The sequence below is a fragment of the Leptinotarsa decemlineata genome, unplaced genomic scaffold, assembly GCF_025532065.1.
Source record: "Leptinotarsa decemlineata unplaced genomic scaffold, Ldec_3_MD MMD2_tig00000505_RagTag_RagTag, whole genome shotgun sequence".
Taxonomy (NCBI): Eukaryota; Metazoa; Arthropoda; class Insecta; order Coleoptera; family Chrysomelidae; genus Leptinotarsa; species Leptinotarsa decemlineata.
In genome coordinates, this window is record NW_027412549.1 from 9,375,584 (window position 1) to 9,390,535 (window position 14,952).

General features: G+C 34.6%; 1 protein-coding gene across 3 annotated transcripts in view; it reads left to right on the top strand.

Annotated features, from left to right (window-relative positions):
* LOC111515224 (equilibrative nucleoside transporter 3) overlaps positions 1-14,952 on the top strand; it is a 32,415-nt gene that overhangs the window by 3,918 nt on the left and 13,545 nt on the right. For 2 of the 3 annotated variants that reach the window (XM_074173887.1, XM_074173888.1), the window contains 2 exons: positions 2,889-3,132; positions 4,984-5,034. In XM_074173887.1, coding sequence (XP_074029988.1) covers positions 2,889-3,132; positions 4,984-5,034 — 295 coding nt within the window. The remainder of the gene's footprint in view (positions 1-2,888; positions 3,133-4,983; positions 5,035-14,952) is intronic. The other variant, XM_074173889.1, reaches the window with a different exon arrangement.

Below are 14,952 nucleotides of genomic sequence, written 5' to 3' on the forward strand. Positions count from 1 at the left end.
TAACGTATTCAACAAATACTTTTTTGTGAGATTTTCACTAACAGCTTTACAAAAACGCAACACGTTTCGCCCTACAATGTTTTTTTCGGGCGTGTTTTTACTGACTATAGTCTACATTTTCAATGTTTGATATATTTTATTCTACAATTTGAAGTACCTATATTTTGAGTACCTGAGTTTCAACTACATTGTAAGGAATTTAATTTCCTGAGCTTATGTCCCAGTTCCACATTTGAAAAAATATTTAGTAACGGGGAGTTATTCAATTTTGATTGATTATTCAGTAAATTACCCGAATTCTTGAAACTATTGATTTCTAAATATTCTAAAAGATTGAGTTTTAAACTTTTCTATTCTAAATGTAATAATCGTACTCATGAATAATGCGTGGGTAACAATAAAACCACGGACTTTTACTTCGTTTCAACAAATCTCTCTCTGCCAACGCAATTCAATAAAATAGTTTCCGATATAAAAACGATGGCGGTTTTTCTGTACATTCCGATAGATGCGAGGTTTTTAGACATAGCGAGGATCGCTGTGACAAGCAACCCATCATACAAAGATATAAAAAATTCTGAAATGGAGCTATGTCTGAAGTCCACTTACTATGACGTTTATGACAATAGGTCCGCAATATTGTCAAATATAGAAAATAATCATGAAATGATTCAGATTCATTTGAGTAAATATATGAATTGAAAGATATTCCAACCTCACTTCAATATTTTAACACAAGAACACTCAGTATTCAGAATTCCATCTTTTGATATTTCAAGTTCATAGACATCGAAATTGATCCGATCACAGGATATGGAATATAAAACAATCTCCAAATATGCAAACTTGGCACAGATTGCATGCTGTGCATTTTACCTCAGTACAGTGACCGGATCAAAGTCGCAATGTCAGCGTATAATTCTTTATAAATATTGAGGGAGGTCAAGATCATGGATGAGAGTTAACAGTTAACAGTCAACAGACAGTATTCATTTACGTATCGATTGGGTCATCAGAAATGCAGCACATCTCCTTTTCTTCAATCCTGCTGGGTGGCAGTGTAATGTAAGTTTTTTGATTATTTTAATGTATTTTTTTTATTAACATTGAATGTGAGTTTATTTAAAGTATTTTTCCGTTTCTTTCACAATAAATATTTTATTAAGTTTTAAATGAGTTCTTTCATTATTTGGGATGAATAAATGAGCGGGTGAAACAGCAAATAAAAATCCTCTCGTTAACAGCCAAGCGAGAACATGAGTTGCGACAATATCCTACCAATTTCTCGCATACAGCGTTCAGAGGGATTAGCCATGGGATGTCTGACCGATATGAATACTAGTTTTATGCCTAAGTTAGACAATATTTTTTTCCAAATCTTCGAAGTAAATTGGGTGGCGTCGTCATGTAAGATACGCATAGGCGGACCATGTAATGGAAAATAGTTAGTTGTCAGTCGATTTAATATGGTCCTAGAAGTCCCTTTTTTCAAGGGGTAATATGTCACTTATTTCGTGAAGACATTTAAAACCACTAGTATATAAGAAGTGCCTCCACACGAACTTTTTTTGTAAATCCAGGTCTAATGGAAGATTGGTTATAATTTCTGGGAGGTATTCATCCTCACTCTGGTACTTTACAATTCTATTCAGTGTACCTATCAAAAGTTTCGAGAGCTTCAATTGATGAAGCTGAAAACACTTATCAGATGGAGTCGGTAAACGTCACGATGTAGCCTGAATAATGCATTTCCTTCTGAATGAAGCGGCATTTTTCTTCTTTTATAGTTAGGCCCGCTTCTTTCAACTTCGAAAACACTCTCTCTAAATGTATCAAATGATCCTGGAACGAATCTGACATCACGAGCAAGTCGTCAATATATGTGAGCAAAAGTCATCGTACTTTTCCCCAAAGATGGTGGAAATTGCTCGGGTAAAAGAGCTAACCGTTGTTGAAATCCCAAATGGCAGAACACAAAACTGATAAGTTTTATTTCCTACTATAAATTCGGTATATTTTCGATCTTCATGTTTCAAATGTATCTGCCAGTAAGAGTTAGAAAGATCGATCTTTGACAGAAACTTTTTTCCATTCAAAGAACAGACAATGTCTTCAATGCGCCTTGGAAGTTGACGATCCGTTTACACAACAGAGTTCAAGTGTCTTGCATCAAGACAAATTCGAACGCTACCATGTTTTTTAAAAGTGGTCATGTGATGAGATATGTAAGGTGTAGATGCTCGTTCTATCACCCCCCAACTTTCCATCTGTGCAATGGTTTCATTAACTGCCACTCGGTGTGCTACTGGTATCGGATACGGTTTGATAAAAAATTCGTTGTAATTTTTCGATAGAGTATTCATAACAGTTCGTGGGCCCCGGTATATCCGAAAAAGTCGACATATATTTGAGTAGTACATCTTTCAACAAACTTTTGTCTTTTTCCGGTAAATCACAAGACAATAACAGTTGACAAACATTAAAATTATTTTCACAAACAGTAACGGGACATCCGGTAAATGGGGTTCCTATTTTGTTGGGGTACGATTTGTTTACAAGAGCCGACATAGTCATGGGAAGCGGAAATTGGTGGGGAAGAAAAATTTAATTGAATTTGAAACGTCGACTAGAGAACAATTGTCTTTTCAAGAAAAAATTGATACTGTTACCCAGCCAACCTTCCTTCAGAAATATATTTTATATTGATTTAACCAAATATACTCTATATCTATCCTCAAGTGTTTTTGAGACCATACACTGAAGTGAGGCCCCCACTCAATTTGCAGAAGTCTTCTGAAAGTTCCTCGTACGAAGCAGTTGGATATCGGTTAATACAATTTTTTCAAATTATATAGCGTGGCAGATAACTAGCACTTATTTGTTTTCAGTATTGGATGTTCAAGTTCAGAAATGCCAGTGCACCAGCAGATGATGGAAACAGGACATCATTACAGTCTCTTTACCAGTCAGCATCGTCAGTTGCCATTTCAGTACCAACTGTATTATTCACTTTTTTAGGGACAATTTACGGTAGAAAATTTGACGCGCGAAAATTTATTTTGTTTGCGTTGGTTGTCATCTTTTTTATTTTCCTGACCTTTTCATCGTTCACTAGAGTTAACACAGACTCATGTAAGTAAACCCACAACTTTTATTCGAACTCATAACATATTCTTCGTTTCTTTCTTGGTTCTAATATACAATATTCTTGGGACCAAATGGAGTATACCTTCCACGGAATTGTAGGTACTATTTGAAGGTATCATTGGAGGTGAAATACGGCGGTACTTTATAATTTTGTCAAACAAAACCAATTTGCACTGAAATTTAAATTCACGTTGTAGTCACTCAGCTTCAAATTTGAGTGACTCAAAAATATATCGATAATACGCATAATGGAGCCATTATGTGTATTCAACAGTTCCCAAAGTTCCGAACAGCACCAAACTGCACTGAAATCCACACCTTATTCAAAATCGTCATGAATCTTCGCATCCAAACTAACCAGCACAATGCGTGTTCCGTGTATTTCAGCATGAGGAATGATGCGAATCTGCTCTCCACTTCTACTGCTGCCACTTGCACCACTCCTTCAGCTAAGCTGTGGAAAAGTTATACATCCCAGTCACCAGAAAGGGCAGCATGCCCTGGATGCAATTCTCACCACAAAGCACACACCTTCTTGCCATGTACTTTCTTCGCTACCACGGCATCTCTCAACTAATGCATCCACTCAATGGGTCTGGTGTCATTGCGGATGTCATGAGTTGGCAAATGATTCGTTTGAGCCCCACACATTAACCCTTGTTACGAAGGGTTCTCTCCTTGCGATTCACTGCTAATCTAAATATAGGACGTCAGTTTAAATTATATCTGCCGTGTGTGCCTGGGCTGCCGATCCGGTTTTGCCCTAGTTACTTGGACAAGTGGTAACGCAACTCAGCAGAGGCCTCAGACAGTAGATGACTATTATTATTTATATTCTCATCATCATACATATATTGAATGAATTGTAGCTTCTGTTTGATTCCACAAAAATCTAACTAACTCAAATCAGTTAACCTTGTGAACCACTTCACTGATCCCTTTTGAATGATCCATTCACTAGGAACATTTCTCTCAAATACTGATTAAGATATTTATCGGTGTTAATGTGGAATCAATAATGTCAATAAATCAAATGATAATAATTCATCATTTCACTTCCAACGAAAAATAGCAAAAACTGTGTTTAATGTTTGACCGCAAGCATCGATGTCCAGATACTGCATACCTAATGAACAAGAAAGTCAATTCTTGATAACCATCAATACACAATTACTTTCAAAGTGAAATGAGTGTGATATACGTGTTCAGGAATATTTTTTATGTACGTTTGTTTCCCAATGTCTCCTATATCAATTCGAAAAAGTATGTAGCATAAAAAAGAAGAATTGATGACCTGTCAAACGGGGTATTATTCGATTTCCAGTCTCATCTCATTCCAGACACCAATGGAGTCGATGGGAAATTTCATCCTCAAAATGAAAATTGCCGTGTTCAATTTTTTTTCTAATCATCACCTCTGTGAAATTGACCTTCAAATAAATGATGCTTCCTTCAGAAATTTGTTGGAAATTGTGAGAATTTACTTTATTTTGGTTTAATAATTTTTTCAAGTCAGCAACAAACTCGAAATATTTCATAGGTAAAATTGGAACGTCAGGCGCAAAATAATTCTATCTAATATACTTTTCCCTTGCCATATGCGCTCAGAGCTCGATGCGCGCTCCGCTAACGAAGTGTCGAAAAAACGTGTTCAAAAGATATTTCAGAGAATCTGATACAGAAAACTATTTATTATTCATTCATTGCGGATATATTTATTGTCAATATTGATATGATAGATTGAGCCTGATGGTAGGAAGCAAAAATATTAGAATCTCAATGCAATCATGCTTACAATTTTCAATCTGATGAAAAATAACTATGCTTGTTTTCTAGGGCAATCAGGATTTTTCATTATGTCGATGATGCTGCTGGCAGTGAATAGCTGTAAGTATTCAAAATTCCGTTTTCCATTTGTCATTTATTCTCAGTATATCATATCCAACGAGGGAGCTATTCGCAGGCGTATTGGAAATGGTGACAAAACAATAGTGTTCGAATATATCACGAAAAGAGGCGCTCATCTTCAATTCGGAACTGACCTATAAATCAAATAGGACGGTGCGCGCACCGTCACGAAAATCCGACACCCTGAAGTTATCTTCTTCTTCTTTGATTTATATGGCGGTTGCTTCTCAGTCGAGCGCATTTGCCCAGACTCCTGCTGTCCATAATGAACAGAAGCTTCGTCCGGGGTGCAGCTGTTTTGATGCGATGCTGCCTCCCTGAGTTTTTTCACTGGGTTTGAGTAGAGTCTTGATGATGACAGCACGACCAGCTGTCGAAAGCGCTCGCATGTAATTAAATATAAGTTATGAAGCTTCAAATTCTTTTTGTAACTTATTATTAATATTAAAATATATATACAGGGTTCATTTCTACGAGGAATGAAGAGAGTTAGGGAAAAACTTTCAGCACAGTTATATGTGGGTCCATGAGGAGGAGCATATTCCAAAATCATTTTGAAATATACAGGTGACTCCCAAAAAAGTTACATACCAAAGTTATACTTTTTCTTATGGAACACCCTATATTTGTCTATATTTTTAGATACTATAGACAAAATGAAGGTGAGTTACTATTATATATCCCATACTTAAAACTGACCGCTTCTGAGAAATTTTGAAAAATTTAAAAATACAGACCATAATTTAAAAATTGTTTTCACCCTGTAACGTGTAACGAGCAGTTCGTGATTGAATGTACTGCTTGGATCAGAAGTTAAAGTTAACTACCACATGAAATTTTCAATGCAATATTATTCCGAGTGGCGAAAAAAATTGCCTCAAAACTTGACACACATTTAATTCAATAACTTTTTAAACTTGAATAGAACACCCCGCATTTGGTGGTGTAAGTTGACGCAGAAGTAGATTTCCTTGAAAACTATATTAGAGTTCCCTATACCTATCTCTTGCGGTTTTTACACAAAAGGCGTTATTATATTTCACTTATGAGTAATTTTTTATCTTGAAAATGGAACACCCTGTATTGTTATGAAAAGAAAAAAAAACATTTTCGAAGTCATTTCATCGAAAAATTAAAAATCTTGAATAGTTAATTATTTTATTAAATGCTCGAAATAGTGTTCATTATTCTTGATGGATAGGCGAACTCTTTCTTGAAATAAGTGCTGAACTCTGGATAACATATCATGTGATATGCAACGGAACGCTCTTTTTATTCCTATTTTCATATCCTGAGGTATCGTTGGCGGTGTATCGTGAACAATACTTTTGTCGGGACTTGTAAGGTCCGGAGACCTGGCTGGCCAGTTCTGTGGACCTTCTCGTCCTAATCATCTATTTGGATATTGTCGATCTAACTCGTTTCTAACACGTCTATCAAAGTGGGCAGGAGCACCATCTAGCTGCATTCACATCCGTTGACGAATATTAGGAGGCATATTAAGAGCATAGGCAAATTATCCCTAATAAATTCAAGAAATATGACGCCGTTTAAAATACCATAAAAAAAGTAAGGACCTATCACTTGCGTTCCAATTATTCCACCCCACACATCAACAGACCATCTGTGCTGGTGATCAAGGGTTCTAAAAATATTAGGGTTTTCGTCACTGTAGTGAATTAACTATCGACGACACTAAACTTGCTTTTTAAAAATACTTTTATTGTTACAGAACTTGAAAATAGAAATTATAGTGATACAAAATATATGAAATTATGAGTGTTACTTCAAGGAATGAAATCTGACTGACTCTGGATGCGAAGCTTCAAAGATGTGCGCTCCTGTGAGAAATGTCTTGTCAGCATCTGGAACAGGGTGATGGTACTGCTAGGTCAGCGGGATTGTCCTAGGTGGTGAAATAATTCCTCCCCCAGAAGATTCAACTATCATGCGCAGCGGGGTAGTTGAACAGTGGATAGATCGGTTACTTTATTTACTACTTGTAGTTGGTTCTCTTCTTGACTTGGCTTCTTATTGGTGCAACATCGAAGTACATTTTTCCTGTACAAGAAGTAAACTATCATTAATATGATCGCTAAGTAAATCACTAAAGTTCATATACTCGGTGATTGGTAAAGTCCACCTTGGTTGAATGTTATTTCAGGATTTTTATCAATTAGCTGATTTTTAAGGTTTTGGAGTTTTTTCAGGTCAACATCGTCCAATTGAAAGCTCATATTTACACTTCTTGGAGGGTTGCGATCTTGGTTCAATTCGGGAATCAATATTATTTGATTGCTATTGATTACCTTTTCTTCATTGATTATTTCGATTTGATTCGCTTTGATTTTGCAGCCTACTGGAATGTTGATTAAGTAGGATCCAATTATTCTTTGAACTTCCTCTTGTTCATTACATTGTAGACGGATTGTCGTTTTATTTGGAAATATCGCTATCCATTGGGTAGAGTCCTCCAGTTGGTTAGCTATTGGCTTAGTAATCCCAACATAGATTTGTCTACATATGGAAGTGTCTTCCATCTTCAGGAGTTGCAGCTCACAGAGATTTCCAGAAATTTCTGTGATCGGCATTTTCTTGCAGACATAGAATTGTGGTTCGACTTTGACACAATCATCGCTTTTAAATGTGAAGTATTCTGAGTTCTCCAGTGAAAATGAATTTTTGAGTATAAGTGCCTTTGACTATATATAGGGATTGAATATAAGTGGTAGTAATCGAAAATGTATGGATATGTGATTGGAACATGAAGAAGAAAGGTTATTCTATTATTCAGAATATAACATTCGATATTTATGATTTTCTCTAATTTCAAGATGTTGTCTAAAGTAATATCGATAGGAAATTGATTCTTTGCAATAATTCCGTGTAATTTAAAAAGTTCGGCGTATAAGTCAGTGAGTTTCACTATGCTTGGATGCATAATGTTGAATTTCGAGCTATGGCATTTTCAATGTCCTGTAAGGCAGAGTTGACTATTTCAAACATATCAATCATTTGGTTGAGTATATCGTGAACATATGCTCTATTTTCTTCATAACTTTTTGTTTGCAATATGAACTATATTTTCATTGTGAATTATTTGTTGAACAGTTTGATTAATTTATTGATCAAATTGATTGAAACTGAGTTTTGTTTCACAACACTAGAAGCCAATACTTTTTGGTTGTTTTGAAGTTCCCTAATGAGTTTTTCGTACCGCTCCCCGTCTTCCTGTAATTGATTTAAATATCGAACCAATACCATTAATCAATCCTCTTTTGATTCATTTGGGATTTGTGATTATTTCTTGCAATTTGGATTCTTTTGTCAAAGTCAAAATTTTGATGTAATTTTCTGTTTCAGCTGAGAAAATATTGTTTATGTTTATACTGAGTGCTTCTAAAGTTTGTCCGTATTGGTCGTTCAGTTTTTGAATTTCAGTTATGATTGGATTCACATCATAGTAGTGTATCAGTGTGTGTGAGTATTGTTGAATTTTGGCAGTGCCCAATTTTAAAGGTATCATACCAGGATTGTTTTCCATGTTTTTCAATGTTATTCTGTCTTGAAGTCCGAATACAAAAGGTATTCTGAAAAGAAATGAAATGAACTATTTATTAAAATCATAGCACTTCTTTCTTGGTCTTTTCAAATTGTCCTTGTGTACTTTTTCATGATTTTCTGTGGAAACTGTCTTTATAGTTTCGTCTAATTTTGTGATAGTGGTTGGTTTTAAAAATTTGTTAACGTGTTTTTCTCTCAAGTGTTTTTTCACGTAAGTTTTAGAATAAGATTTGAACATTTCTGGGTTATCGCGCTTTTCATTAGATTTTGAAATAACCTTATCTTTCCGATTCATTATTTTTCTGTTTATTTACGCGTAAAGTAATTTGGTTTTTTCTCGGTGGTCATTTGTATAGTCATTGAGAAGAATATTGTCTATGTCGATATTGAATGGATTTTCATTGGTTATATGTCCATTAACTATATCGATGGGTTTTAATTTCGTTGCAAAATGTATTGAGTGATTGTATGATTGGTCAGTCGGTAGCCAAGCGGTACGGCGTGGGTGCTTTGTTCACTCACTCGAATTGACTGCCGTGTTGGTCGGTGGTTCAAGCCCTAGTCTGAACGATCGATCTTCACTTACTACCGTCCAACCCGTGTTAGGAATCACACGTTAAAAGGTAAGACCTCGTTAATCCTTAGCTCGCACAAGTTTCGACTTCTGAAGGTTGCCGTTCGTAGGGGTGCGACAGCTGGTTAACGGAAAAACAGATTTTAAACAGATTTTTTTTTAAGTATAGCGTAAACCATTTCCATTTGAGGCGGTGTTTTAAGAAATCCTCTAGTATTAAGAAGTCTAATGTGTTCAATGAGAGTAGAGTGAAGTCTTTCAATTTGTCCGTTTGATTGGGGATGATTGGGTGAGCAGAAATGTACATTTACCTTGTGCAGTTTGAGAAGTTCTTCAATATCTGTGTTTTTAAATTCAGATCCGTTGTCAACTATAATTTGGATAGGTACGCCATGATGTGAAAAAAATATCAAAATTTTATCAGCTTTATCGGTAGCCGATAAAAGTGACAAATAATATGCTTGCGCGTATTTCGAAAAACTGTCTATAATAGTAAGAATTTTTTTTTTAAAGAATAAACGTCAATGTGGATAATTTCGAATGGTTTGGTAGCTGTCGGAGTTATATTCATTTTTGTTTTGATAGGATGTCTTTCGTATTTACTTCGTTGACAGATTTCACACTCATTAATAAAGGTTTGGATAGAAACTTTCATATTGGGCCAATAATAAAGGGTTTTGAGTTTTTGTTCGGTCTCGTCAATGCCTCTATGATCACTTTCACTTTCGTGATATGTCTGTATCAGTTCTGAAGCTTCTTTTTTATCTGTGACATCAATTAGTTTGATTTTACATCTTTTAAATTTTAATGAAAGCCATTCGAAATTTCGTCTAATTACTTTACAAAATCGTTCATAATTATCTGAATTTTCAAAGTAAAGATAATAAGGTATATTAGGTACGATATATATACAAAATCGATTACGTCTCTTTCAAAGTTGTTTAAAGAAAGCTGAACAGTCATTCTCTGTTTCTTCTCAAATAAGATCGTTATTTTTGGTTCAGATTGAAGAACAGATTGGACAATAATCTGGTTTTGACCAAAATTTACAGGGGATTCTGGAATGCATCAGCATTCGTATTGGATGACCCTTTTTTGTAAATTATATTATACTGATATTCTTCAAGTTCAATTCGCCATCTTAGCAATTCAGAACTCTGGTCTTTCGTTGGAAATAGCCATTGGAGTGGTTTATGATCCGTAACTATATTAAATTTCCTGCCAAAAAGGTAGGGACGAAAATATTTGGTTGCCCCGACAATAGCCAATAGTTCTTTTTTTATTGTGCTGTAATTATTTGATTCAGAGTAGTTTAGAGTCCTTGAAGCGTACGCTACTGGAAGGTGTTTTCCAATAGGTCCTTGGCTCAAGACCGCACCCAAAGATACGTTTGAGGCGTCCGTTGTTAAATTGAACGGTTCAGTAAAATCTGGATACTGAAGGAATGGTTTGTTAATCAGTAAATTTTTACAAGTTTAGAAACACGATAGAAATTCTTCGTCGTGGATGATCTGTGCACCCTTCTTCAAGCATTTAGTGAGTGGTTTCGTTAATTTCGCGAAGTTATTAATGAATCGTCTATAATATCCTAACAGTCCTGAAAAGCCTTCAATTTGTTCAGTTGTTTTTGGAATAGGAAAGTTCTTTATTCATTTGATTTTATCCGAATTTGGTTTGACAAAGTTCGGAGTAACAATATGGCCAAGATAAGGCACTTCTTTTCGTAAAACTTCTGACTTTTCAAGTTAGATTTTGAAGTTTGACTCTTTGAGTCTTTCGATATGCTCTTGGAGAGATGTGGAAAAGATGATTATGTCATCTAAATAAACTAAGCATTTTTTGTTTTGAATACCTCTAAGGATATTCTCTATCACTCGTTCAAAAGTCGCGGGAGCATTCTTCAGACCAAATGGCATCCTGAGGAACTCGTAATGCCCATTTTTCGGTATTGAATGCTGTGTTTTTCGATGTCTTCCTCACACATTTCAATTTGATGGAATCCGCTGGCAAGATCTAAAGTCGAAAAATATTGGCATCTACCTAGTTTATCTAGTAAATCGGTTATATTTGGCAAGGGATACTTATCATCAATTGTTTTCTCATTAAGCTTCCGGTAATTTACAACAACTCGCCATTTTTGTTTACCGGAGGCATCCATTTTCTTAGGGACGACCCAAATTGGGGACGACCAAGGTGAACTACTAGGCCTTATAATTTTTTGATCTAACATTTTTTGAATATGTGTTTGGACTTCCTTTTTGTGAATGAATGTATATCTGTATGTCTTTGTATAAACGGGTATTTCGTCAGTTGTCTTTATACGATGTTTAGTTTTATTTGTAAAAGTAAGCGGTTCATCCTCATGGTAAAAAATATCGGAAAATTCTAAACATAATTTTTCTATCATTGATTTGTCTTCGACATATTAGATAAGTCCAGTTTGCGTTTGTACGTCTCATCAAAATTATTAGAGTTGAATTCTTGTATGCATGTTCAGAGAAATCTAGTGTAATCTGATCCGTACTGTTATTCAATATAGTTGTTAGTGCTTCTCCGTTTCTCGAGATTGACTAACTCTCTGGAATTTCGCAGTTATGTATCTTCTGATGAGAAATTATACTTTCACCGTCGCGTTCAGATGTTTTTATCTTAATTACTTGTTCGTTTCGGGGAAGTATGGTAATGAGGTTCGAATCATTTTTTATTTTATGATAATGCAATTTGATTTGTGAATGAGGCGTTGTCAAAAATCTATTGCTCAAGTTAACATTTGCTTGAAGTATTTTCAAGTTATCAATATCAATCAATCCATGAAATGTATTGTGAAATTTGAATAAATAAAATTTCAGATTTCCAGAAACATTAAATACTTTTGAAATGGGAATGAAAGCACTATGTTTGTGACAAGATTTTTGAAATACGGTTGACACTATGAAAGGATCATTTTGGATTCTATCGTGGTATAGATTATAAGCTAGATTTGGATCAATAAAAGAATTACTCGAACCTGTATCGACTAAAAATTTCAAATTATATTCAGGTAGAATTATATAGGGTAATTTACTATAATTACTTGAGTTTAAAGATATCATCACTGGTTCTACGTTTGATTGATGTCTTGGCATATCAATTGAAAATTTTCATCAGAATCACATTGAGTAATTTCGAAATTTTCATACTGACTCTGATTTTCAACTTCAGAATCTTGTGGATAATATTCGACATCATTCGTTTCTGTATTGAAAAGTTCCTCTGAGATAAAGTTTCTTTGTTGAGGTCTACTAGGAAATGAGGGACCTGGTTGATTTCTGTTGAACGTTTGCCTTGTTGAAACATTCATAGGTGTTTGACTGGGAAGATTTCGATTGGGATTGGGCTTGAAAACGTTCTGGTTGTTAGTAGGTTGTTTGAAAACTTGAGAATTTCGGAAAAATTTTTGTTGTGGAACATTAGTTCTTGGTTGAATATTTATAGGCTGTGAAGGGAAATTGTTTTGTGGATGGAATGATTATTTGAAGATCTATTTTGATATAAAAGAAATTCTTGGAAAATGAGACTGATCTGAATTTTGATTAGAGTTTGAACTTATTTGGGTACTATTTTGTCTTACAGAGACTCTGTTTGATTGGTTTTGATAATAATTGATATTTTCTTCTTGAATGATGAATTGCAAAGTTTTATTTGAATCAATAGGTCTCATACAACGAATTGTGGTTGCTGAAGGTTCTTTTAATCTAGATAAAAACGTTTTAAAAGCTAAGGAATTATATAATTTGCGTTTTAAGACTTTCGAATTTTCATCTGCTCCATGAAAATCAATATACTTAGTAACAAATCATATTGAGAATTTGCAAAATTCGATCAAAAAATTGTTGAGGTTTTTCAGCCGGGTATTGTTTCATCATAACCATGTCTCTCTTCAAACAGGCTTCATTGCGTTGCAGGTCTTCGATTGACTGGGTTTCCTGAAGTTCTAGGAGCCGCTCTGCTTTCCACACCAACTTGTTCTGTTCACAAAGGTTCGATTGCCAATTAATCGTAAAAACGAAAATCACTCGTACGATACGCGTAATTTTGACAATCCTACTGTCGACTGCGCCAATTAACTATCGACGGCACTAAACTTGCTTTTTGAAAATACTTTCATTGTTACAAAACTTGAAAATAGAAATTATAGAAATACAAAATATATGATATTGAGGAATGAAATCTGACTGACTCTGGATGCGAAGCTTCAAAAATGTGGGCTCCTGTGAGAACTGTCTTGTCATCATCTGGAACAGGGTGGTGGTACTGCTAGGTCAGCGGGATTGTCCTAGGTGGTGAGATAATAATTAGTGGTGAAAGTTATGTCTGTTAACTGCTCCGTTGTTATGGAAAGTTGACTCTTTGGAAGAAAGCACATAATCAAAAAAATATTCTTCAACACCAAACTTTTCTGGAACCCATAAATAAAAATTCAGTCGTCAATCATAATCTATTTCAGAAAGCTGTAGATGTAGTTGAATGCGAGACGGGTGGAATTTGTGATTTTTATTTATTCTTTGGATACTCTGTCTGCTTATTCCAGTTGTTTCACATATTTTTTGTTGACTTGTGTGAAGGTGTTCAATTGGAGATAACATCACTAAATATAAATTTTCCTCATTTCCAGTAACCAGTTTTTGCCGTTCTTGCATATTATGAGATACACTGCCTGTTCTTCGAAAAGCTGCAAAAACTTTTCCAATTAACGCTTGTTAGTATACCTTTGGGCATATACTCTTGACGTTGAAAAACAGTTCTCTTCACACTGATCGATTATCAAAATCATATCAATTCGTTCTTCCTGGGGATCCGTTCTCATTTTACAATTGCAAAATGACAATAATTTTAAACTAGTTAAAACAATCATAATGGTTTGATTAACAAGTTGTGTCACTGTCAAATTTTTGTTTCATAATAATAATTAACGTCATCTAGGCCAGAGCCTACTATTATTGAAAAAATAGTAGAATAGGTTTTATAGGCAATCGTAAATGTATGTTTTTATTGACCCCATATTGTTATTTTGGTATTTATTCCACTATGAAATCTAATATATTTGCTAAGAAACAAGCAAATTTAACATATTTTGCCTCAATAATTAAGACACATGCATCTTCTTATTTTGAAGAATATTTCAGAAATGGCAATAAATTTAAGTTTTTACATTTGCCTGCATTTTACTTCAGATACACCTTATTTGAGAAAATTTCAACTTGTGCTTCTAGCAAATCTGCGTATTCTTCAATAAAAAGGTGTTTAAACGCTTTCTAGGCTTTTAATTACAATACAGCGTGTTTCATTTTGAAGATAAAAAAATTACTCATAAGTAAAATATAAAAACACCTTTCGTGTAAAAAGCAGATGAGATGGGTATAGGTAACCCTAATATAGTTTTGAAGGGAATCTACTCCTGCGTCAAATTACGCTACTGAATAAGGGGTGTTCCATTCAACTTCAAGAAGTTATTTAATTAAATGTGTATCCAATTTTGAGGCAATTTTTATCGCCACTCGGATTAATATGGCATTGAAAATTTCATGTGGTAGTCAACTTCAACCTTTGAGCTAAGCAGTACAATTAATCACGAGCAACTCGTGATTAATTGTACTGCTTGATATTTCAAAATGATTTTGGAATATGTTTGTCATAGACCAACATATAACTGCGCTGAAAGTTTTTCCCTAACTCTCTTCATTTCTCGTAGAAATACCGTATTTCAATAATAAATTCTA